Here is a 9967-nt window from a genome sequence, read left to right as displayed (position 1 = left end):
GAACAGAGAATAACATTTGTTTTGGTGGAGGTTTTCTAGGAACATCGTCACCTGGCCATGACCTAACCTCAAGAACAAAGGATCTGACACCAAGAAGTCTGCAACAACTAACCACGCCCCTCCCTCACCTTTCCTATAAAAGGGCTTTGCTGAAATCTTCTGGGGAGTTCAGGGCTTTTAAGGCATGAGCCGCCTGTCTCCTTGCATGGCCCTGCAATGAATGTTTCTCTGCTCCAAACTCCGATGTTTTGATATTGTTTGGCCTTACAGTGCATCAGGCACATGGACTTGCATTTAGTAACATTCTCTCCATGGAGTCTCTTCCTCCAGAAGGCTAGAGCTTACAGTATGGCAGCTGGGTTCCAGGACAGCAGGAGCTGCAGCTGTGGCCTTGCAGGGCCTGGACTGGGACAGTCAGAGCAGCACTGCTTGCCCACTTGAGGGGGAGCTTCTCACTTACACAAAGGGGTGAAGTTGATGGCCATCTTTGGGGCCCCCAGCCACAGTTATGGTCTTTCCCTATTTCAATTTTATTTATTCTATTAAAAAGGTGATTCAGGCCAAGTGGTGAAGCAGAAATTGAGGTGGGAGTAGGGTTCTGCCCACCATGTGCCTATTTCTTAGGGCTCAGTGCCCTCATTTGTTCCACTCAGGAGTTGAGAGTGGGCGGGACTTGATAGCATTAGGTAATTTTTAAATTAAGTGAAAAATGCAGGTCAAGCACTTGGCACAGAGCAGGGCCCATGTCTAGTGCTAGTTATCACTGGTTCCCCAGCCTAGAACTCAACCAACCAGTTTTCAAAACTACCCTTTTCCTTCTGTTTACCTTATTTATTATGTATTTAGTTTGTGGGTGCTGTAATATTTAAGAGTCTCGTTGAGACAAGTTTCTGTGGGTTCCCTTCTATCTTTCCTGGCTTGACAACAAGAACACCACCCCCACTACTGGGCTTCCTGGGTACAACCCAGGGAGGGAGGCTATCACTCCTGTTTCCCCCTCCTCAGGGCTGCATAAGAATAAAAGAGTTGGTGCCTGAAACATGCAACCTGGAAGGGGCACTCAGTGAGTTCAGTAGTGGAGGTGGTGTAGGCACAGAGACGTTAAGGAACTCGCCCGAGGTCACAGAGCTAGAAATGTCGGGTTTTGAACCCAGGCCACAGATGCTGGAGCACTGAGCGAAAACTCCCCAGGGTTCCAAATCAGCTACGGTTCGGGGAGCGTTTACTTCTCTACCACATGAAAGCACCGGACCCCAGACCACCGCCCCAGGTCCCCACAGCCTCCTGCGCCCAGGGCCAGGCCATAGCCCACAGGGGCTGCTTATGTGTGTGGGCATCTTGGTGGGGGGCGGGGGACGGGTACAGGCCGACCAGGCCGCTAGAGGGTTCACTCGCAAGGGCGCCCAAAAGGATGAATACTTTGCCTTCAGCCTCTGAGATGTTGAATTGACCTAACTGGTGGTCCTCGGACCCACCTAAGCGCCTCGCTCCGTCGGTCTCCTGAGGCCGAGCCGGCTCCCTCCCATGCCAGACAGTTCCGGGCGCCCCGGAGAGCCTGCGTCCGCGGCGCGCGTATCTGCAGGTCCCCGCGCGGCGCAGCCGTCGGGGCTTGAGGACGCACCAACTGAAACCCCGGCAGCCCGCTCTGGGACCACTTCCCCAGCTGCTCCCTCTCGCTTCCCGGCTCCGCTCTAGGGTGGGAGAAGAGAGGCGAGGTGGGACGAGGTGGGACGAGGTGGGGCGGGTAGATTCTTCAGACTGGGACCGGTAGGGCCCGGGGTTGGCCGGAGGGCGGGGTCGGGGGTCGGGGCCTGGCCGGGGCGTTGACCGGAGGGTGGGGCCTGGGCTGGGCGTTGGCCGGAGGGCGGGGCGGGAGCGGGCAGGGCGGGCGGGGCGCGGGCACGCGAGGGCTCGGTTGCCACAGCCGCGCGGGGCTCTGAGGCGCGATGGCGGCGCGCTGCTTGGGCCGCGGTGTCGTACGGCTCCTGCGCGGCCTTCGCGGGGTGGGCGCGCGGGGCCTGGCGGCCCCCCGGCTCTGGGGCAGCGCCTCCGCCCTCGCCGCGCCGGCCGGCTCGTACCAGGAGCGGATCGCGCTGGCCGCCAGCGAGCCGGCAGCCTTCTGGGGGCCGCTGGCGCGGGATGTGCTCGTGTGGGACACCCCCTACCACACTGTGAGCGACTGCGACTTCCGCAGCGGCAGGATCGGCTGGTTCCTGGGAGGCCAGTTGAACGTGTCCGGTGAGTGGGCCTGGGGGCCGGGGCGCCCCAGCTCACGCGGCCCGAGGGGACCCCGAGCCCAGCCGGCGGCGGCCCCACATGCTCCCTCCTCAGCGTTCGGGACTCGACCCCGGCGAGCTGCGCAGTCACCCCGCCCCCAACCACTAGCCCCGGAGACTCCCGGCCCGGCCCGACTCCCCAGTCCCGGCTCGGGCACCCGGCGTCCCCCAAGTTTAACTGGGGCTCCCACCGTCCCGCACGGAGAGCGCGCCGGGCCGCGGTGGAGGCGGCGAGGGGCTCCAGGAGCAGGACTACCTGCTCTCGCCCCGGCGCCAGAGACAGAACCGAAAAGCTTCTGGCCGATGTCACCGCCGGGTGCCGGCCGGCGACCCGCCTGGGGAGCAGCCCTGCTCGTGTAAACAAATCGAGCCTTGGCGGGTGGCGGGGAGGAGGAAGCCCGGCCGGCAGCGGGAGTCAGCCCGCGGGCGGGAAGGAGGCAATGGTGGGGCCTCCCAGTGCTCAGTTTCCTCCTCGCCCCCAAGACCCACGGGGCTGGCTTTAGACCTCGTGCGACTGAGATCCCAGAAACCAGCTCCACCGCCAGTCAGTCCTCTGGTGTCTGCTGAGATTGGATCCACTACTGTTTTTGTCAAGATTGGGGTGGGGTGGGGAAGGGTGCACTGCACGCACCCCCTGCCCAGCAAGCGGAGAAGGCCCAGGAAATGAGGGAGGGCCCAGGCAGGCTAGGCCTGGGGTGGGGCGGCCAGAGGGGCTGCCTGTCAAGGAGGAAGGGGGTAACTGGGGATAGGTGAGATCTAGGGGGTGTTTAAGGAAAGGATCTGTAAGTCTTGGTGGCCAAGGCCTGAACTGGGCAGTGGGGTCTGAATCTCCCAGGCTCCACCATTTACTGGCCCACTTTTTCTGTTCCTCTGAGCCTCAGTCTCCTCCTGTGTAGACCGGAGGCAGTAATGCCCACCTGAGGGACTGGTTGTGAGGCCAAGGCACGTAGAGCGATGGAACGGGCCTGGCACTTACTGGTGACCAATAAGTAGTAGTGATTTCAACTTGTGAAATTCAGAAATAGTCATAGAATTATAGGTAGTATCTTGCAGTTATTTTTCAAACAAAGAAACTTAAGGGAACTTCAGACCAGATTTTTTTTCATATGGTATATTGCTTTGCTGGTTTAATAAAAATGACTCAGTAGAGAAGTGTTTTCTCTAAACTTGAGTCAGCAGCGAGTGTCCTTGAACTATTGGGAAAAAACCAAACCCTTAGGTTTGCAGGGTTGGCGGAATGCGCCCTGGATGGGGGAGAGCTGAGTGCAGAGGGACGGCGCAGAAGGATGCAGCTCCTTTGGAAGCTGCCTTGGACTTGGGAGGCCTGAGGCTGCGGGACATTCAAGGTTGACTCTGAACATGTGCCACCTTTCAGTCTCAGATAAGACGGGGGTCGGGGGGTGGGGTGGGGTGGGGTGGGGGGGGATGGGTAACGACAGACATAATGGGACAGGCAGCAAGGGCCTCCTGAGCCTCACTTGGTCAGGGTCAAGGTCAGGGTCAGGGTGCAGCAGCAAGCAACTCTTCTGCCCCTTTTTCTTCACTTATTTCTCCTTTATGGTTACCTTAGCCAGAAACTGAACTTCAGAAAACTGCCTTGTAGAAAAACAGCTTTTCAGCCGCATTCTCACCTCAAATGTGTATGCAACCCACTCATCTGTCAGGAATATCTCTGCTGTTCGCCAGTGTCTGCAAATCACAGAGGTGATGGTATGAAAAAGGACCAGGCCAAGCCATGGCTGCCCTGGGAGCCACTAGAAAGTTGTGGGCTGGGTGGGGTGTTTTGGCATGATCTGTCTGTGTGACGATTGTGTGATGATGGCTTGTTCCAAAGGAGCATCGCTTGAAACTCCCTTTACCCCTTCAGGAAGGTCTGTACATACAGTTCTCAAAGTGTGGTCCCTGGACCAGTGGCATCAGCACGACCTGCAAACTTTTTAGAAATACAAGTTCTCAGGTCCCATCCTAGGTGGCCAGAACCAGAAACCCAGGGGTGGGTCCTCCAGGTGCTCCTGATACATACTTGAGGCTGAGAACCACTGACCTATGTCCAACCTGCTAAAGTGGGCAGAATTGGGAATTGTTTAACAGAGAGAACTCTGTTAAACAAACAAAAAGAGTCTGTGGGTGGTTCTGTACTGTTGAGTCATTCCAGGTGTGTCTTTGGAGTCACACCTGGGTTTGAATCCTTGTTTTCCCCGACTGTTCTTTTTTTTTTTAAAGTCTTGCCAAGTGCTTTTTTTTTAGTTAATTTTTTTATTGGAGTATAGTTGCTTTACAATGTTGTGTTAGCTTCTGCTGTACAGCAAAGTGAGTCAGTTATACATATACATATGTCCACTCTTTTTTAGATTCTATTCCCATATAGGTCATTACAGAGTGTTGAATAGAGTTCCCTGCACTATACAGTAGCTTCTTATTAGTTATCTATTTTATATATAGTAGCATGTATAAGTCAATCCCAATCTCCCAATTTATCCCTCCCTCTCTCCCCTAACTGTTCTTTCGTGCGTCTCCTCTTCTGTAACATGAGAATAGTGCGTAACTGAATTCTGTTCCAGTTCCTATTGTTGCCGTTTTATTAGTCTCACGGATTCCGTGGGTCAGGACTTTGGACAGGGCTGGCAGTGGCTTGCCTCTGCTCTCCGTCATCGACGTGACTCTCGTCATCTACGTGCTGCTGACTCCCAAGTCTGGGGCCTGAACTGCAGGCTGGGCTCAGCTGGAGCTGTGGCCCAAAGCACCTACAAGGGGCTTCTCACAGGGTGGTGACTAGGCCCAGGGTCGTTGGTGGCCAGAGGTCCCAGAGACCAAGGCAGAGGCTGCTAGGCTTCTGACCAGCGCCGGGTGACCTGGGGACACCTGGGGCTGCTGTTACCATTGAATGAGAAAACACTTCGAAAGCACTCTGCACTGTCTTTAGAACATTCCTTGCACCCAATCACTGGCCTTTGTTAATTATTAATGAATCCTGGAAGGGAGGCTGGGACCTTGAACCTGGTGTTCATCAGTGCTGCTGAGCCTGCTGTGCTTCCTCTGAACGGGACCATGCGGATTTCCACCTGATCAGCCTGTTCCAGGAAGCAGGCTGGGGAGGGCACACAGGTGGATGACGTGGCTCTGAAAGCCCTTCTTGGATCCTGGGAGAGCCAGGCTGTTGTTGTAGGGGTGGGTAGGTCGTGGTGTCAGAGGCCCTGGGTTGGGGAGGTAAAGCCACACCCCCCTGCAGTGCCACGTTCTGGAAAGGATTCTTCCCAGCTTTTGAAGTTTGGCTCTTTCCCTTGTAGGGCTCAACAGATGTCTTTGCTCCTTGAGTATAAACTCCGAGATGTCAGGCAGTTGCAAGTGCAGAACTGGAGGGTAGTGACGCATTGCTTTCAAAACACAAAACTAAACTCTCCTTTGAGTCTGATTTTAAAAAACAAGTGTGTTTATTCTTACTTTCAAGCTCGGGTATAGAGACACTGTTGTTAACTAAGCATTGAACACAGAGATTCCTTGGACGCTTTTGAGAATGTTCCTTGCAGCAGTGGAAACCATTTCGCTGTAGCTCTCTCCTCTTCATGATGTGCCTGGAATAATTCAGATGGCAGACACACTGAGATGGCAAGAGCCTGCCCCCCGCGTTGCATTTCCTTCCAGCGACTGAAGTAGCTCTCTCAGGTCCTTCAAGGAACTCTAAGTGGACACATGACCTCAGGTCTCAGAAGGAGCGTCCCTCAGAAAAGTCTGAATCCTCCCCAGTTGTTAGAGACGCGACCTACTTTAAATAGCAGATGCTTCTGGAAGGTTGGCAAATACAATTTTTGTGACTGATGTAATACCTCAAATTGTACCAAGGAGGTTTTCTATTTAAAGAAAACCTATTGTGAGTTCTTTTGTGAATATTAACTCCCTTATCTCTTCGGATTAAAATTGAATTTCTGTAAAGTGGGGAGGGGCAGGGATGCATTTAAACAACAAGCAAGAGTTTGTTGAATGAAAATGTCTGCCTTTGTGTGTACATGTTTATGATGGAAATGATGACCCTCTCATCACCTTTTCTTAAAAACAAACCCAAACCCACCACACACACCAGCTTACCTGCTTGCAGAGCTGTGACAGGCCCGGGTGCAGACCTGTCCTTAGGTGAATGAGATGATGCTTCATCTCCCATCATACCTGTGACACCAACATGAAGTGTCTGGTGGCCCCCTTGTACAGATGGGGAAATAAAGGCTCCAACTCATGTTTGGTGGTGAACGGTGCAGAAAATGCACCAGTGCCTCGGAGCCTGCATTCTAATGAGACGGACCACAGATCAGTAAAGGAGCAGATCCACCCTGGGGAATGTTCTCAAGGTTTTTACAGCTGCTAAGGGGAGAATTAGGAAGTGTGTTCCACCATCCCCTGCCCCCCCTCCCGTGTTGAAGGAATCTTAGGGACATGGTCTCTGCCTGCAGGGACGTTCTGACCCGGATGGGGGAGGGTTTAGCGAGCTGGGAAGATGAGTGAGCGCTGAATGGTGTGGTGGGAGGGAGAGATCATTGTGTGCTGGGAAACTTGGAAAAGGCTTGAAATAAGAGGTCCGGTTTGAGCCAAGCCTTAAATTGCACTCTGTTCTTGCCCAACTCTTCCTGGAAATACTTGGAAAGGAAATTCCCTTGTCCCACTGCCCAGTTCTTTGGGTGGAGACTTTTTTAAAAATGGGGGATGTAAGAGTTTCCTTCCCTTCCTCCTTCCTCTTCTGTTTTCCTCTCTGCTGTTGAGGCAATAGCGGGAGCCATGCATACGTGTTAAGAGCCAACATACACATGGCATTGTAGAGCCACGTCGCCCCACACCCTGCACTGTGCTTTTCTCTGGGCGCTGTGTCATCTGAGTGTTGTCCATGGCAGTTGTGAACTGTGTTTCCCTTGGGGACACAGCCACAACATCTGACCCCATGGCAGGAAAACTCCAGTGGCATCTAATTACTACTGTGACTCCCAGAGTCTGGAATCATTACCACCACCACGGATTAGGAGAGTGAGATTTAGCGGTGCTGTTTAGAGATAAACAAGTGAGTCTGCAGTTAGTGGTTAGCGAGTGGTTGGACAGCGGCCTGGCTCTAGAGCATGGTTTTAACCATGACCCCAGGCTGCCATCCAGTGGAGGCGTGGCCAGATGTCTTACAGAGCTCGCAAGAGTCTTTAATTACTCCTGTCCCCATTGGAAAAAGAAAGCCCCCCTGGAATTGGGAATATACATACCAGGTAGACGTGAGTGCATGTGTGCGTATGTCCGCCTGTGTGAGCGTGGTCCTGGACCACAGCATCATGTCAGATCTTGGTAGAAGTGAAATGCTTAGGCCCACCCCGACCTGCTCAGTCAGAGACTTAGGGTGGAGCCTCGCTACATGCTCATAAGTCCTCTGGGGATCCTGGGGCATTTAGAAGCCCTAATTTAGACCAAAAAGAAAACTTCTTGAGGGACTAAGCCATGAAGATGAGAAGAGGTCTCTTCCCTCCCCTGGGCATGGGGCCAACCTGGTGTCATTTGGACCCCACATTGCCCTCCAGCTCAGGGACTTAGGAGGTCCATCCGTCATCCATAGCTTAGGTGCTTCCTCTGCTCTGAGCCCCGGGTCAGGCTGCAGGTGTCCAAACAGGAACAGGGCATCTGGCCCCTGCCCACAGAGGGGCAGCAAGTTGGATACATTGCAGGAAGAGTTAAGAGTCTGGGAGGCATGAGGTCCAAGGGAAGAGAAGTGCTCCATAACAGAGTGAGGACGTGTAGGCTGGGACCTGTGGGAGGGTGGGCACCAGATGAAGGGCAGGAGTGGTGAGGGTGGGACGGTGTACCCCAGGCAGGGTGAATCTGTGCAAGGCCCCGAGGCAGGAAGGCCTTCAGCAGACTCGGCACGGCCAGTGAGGGGAGGGGATGGGATCCACCCCTGCTGAGAGTGGTCACCACCTCAGCTGCCAGGCGAGGGTATGGCCTCATCTGCTGCTTGTTCAAGAGAAGCCAGAAATCTGTGGTTTTAGTGTGAAAACTCTTGATTTCTAAACTTTGGACCAGACTGACACACACATCGATGTTGGGTTTATTGTGTAAATCCAGGTTTTGCCACCAAGCCCCTTCTCAGTTTGCCTTCTTGCTTTCCTCTCTTCTATTTTTGGGGCATTTTTTCTCTTCTATTTTTCTAGTCATTCAAAGAACTTTCCTGTGTAAGTAGTAATTTTTCCCATGACATCTGTCTTTATTTATTAAATTTTTTGAGGTATAATTTATATACTTGTTAGGAGCCAGAAAGTTGAAATGAAACTTTTTAATTTGTAAGAGTAAATGACAGATAAAATAACCTGAGAGGGAAAAATGTGATACACACACACACACACACAGACACACACACACACAGACATACACACAGACACAGACACACACACACAGACACACACACACACATACACACAGACACACACACACACAGACATACACACAGACACAGACACACACACACAGACACACACACACACACATACACACAGACACACACACACAAGCTAAAGTTTGTAAATGTTTTCATGTGAGTTCACCCTGTTGAGGATTATGGGAATCACGTGGTTTGTTATGGGGAGGACCTCCCATGACTTTTGTCAGAATGGTTTTCCATCAGGAATATTTGTAGTGACTCGCAGCAGGGTGATTATCAGGCGGTAGTTGACCTTGTGTTCCTGTGGTAGCACCTCAGTGTTGCCTTCCACCTGATTCTGACCCAGCCCTGTGAGTTAGATGCAGCAGTGGGTGCATCTCCCATTTATGTAGGAGGAGATTGATTTGGAGAAGATAGTAACTGCCCCAAAAAGAAAAAAAAAAGAAAAATTTATGTACCTGGACATGAGGGTGACCCTGAAGACCAGGTGAGCAGTGGCTGCTGCCCCCAGAGCTGTTTGTGGTATTTATTCCTCTGCTGATGGGGAAGTGCATAATGAAAACAGGCCACGAGGGCCGGCTGGAAGGGGCTCTGGCACAAACCGGCCAGAGCCAAGCTCACCCTGAAGTCCAGCCAGTGGTGGTGAATAGGAGGTTAGCAATGAACATGATCCTACTAATCTTCAGGTTGACGGTAAACCAGCACAACTGACCTGTTTTTGCGGGCAGTCATGTGACCTGAGCTTGGGTAATGGAGGGGAAGGGAGCAGAGCCTCCCGGAAAACTAGCAAGGCATTTTGCCATCATTGCATCACTTCTTGGGGGAGGGTGCTGGCTGGACACCTGAGAAGGGATGTGGGCCCTTGTCCTGGATCGCACCTCCACCACACGAGAGCCCACCACACGAGAGCCCACCCCACGCACGCGCACTGATTTGGGGCACCCTGTTTGCATCGAGTCTTCTTTCCCACAGCCCAGCCTGCGGCACTCAGCCCTGGCCGTGCACGTTAGAACCGCCGGGGAGCCTTGAAAACCACGGGGCCAGTCGGGTCAGGGTCCCCTGGGTGGGGGCCGGGGTTGGGACTCCTGGTGTGAAGCACCTGCTTCAGAGCATTCCCAGGGGTCACCTGTACCTGCGAGGTCATCTTTGTGTAGTGACACCTCGTTTCTGCAGGGTCTATCACCATTCTCCTTGCAAGGAAGTAGAAACCCGCCTCTGATGAGGGAAGGGTCCACCCCAGTGAGAGCAGCGCAAACCACTGCAAACCTGACCCTCCCCTTTCCAACTCCAGTGGCAC

The 9967-nt window shown here is 53.4% G+C and overlaps 1 protein-coding gene across 1 annotated transcript in view; it reads left to right on the top strand.

The window, feature by feature from the left end:
• Positions 1–1946: 1946 nt before the first annotated feature.
• Positions 1947–9967, top strand: part of ACSS1 (acyl-CoA synthetase short chain family member 1) — a gene marked incomplete at its 5' end in the record, with an annotated part of 42905 nt that continues 34884 nt past the window's right edge. Inside the window, one exon of the mRNA XM_082670206.1 lies at positions 1947–2238. Within this exon, the coding sequence (XP_082526332.1) occupies positions 1947–2238 (292 nt within the window). The remainder of the gene's footprint in view (positions 2239–9967) is intronic.

This window comes from Grampus griseus, assembly GCF_964374135.1.
Source record: "Grampus griseus genome assembly, chromosome: 14".
Classification (NCBI taxonomy): Eukaryota; Metazoa; Chordata; class Mammalia; order Artiodactyla; family Delphinidae; genus Grampus; species Grampus griseus.
Note: the sequence above shows the minus strand (reverse complement) of the source record. Positions and strands in the feature narration are given on the sequence as shown.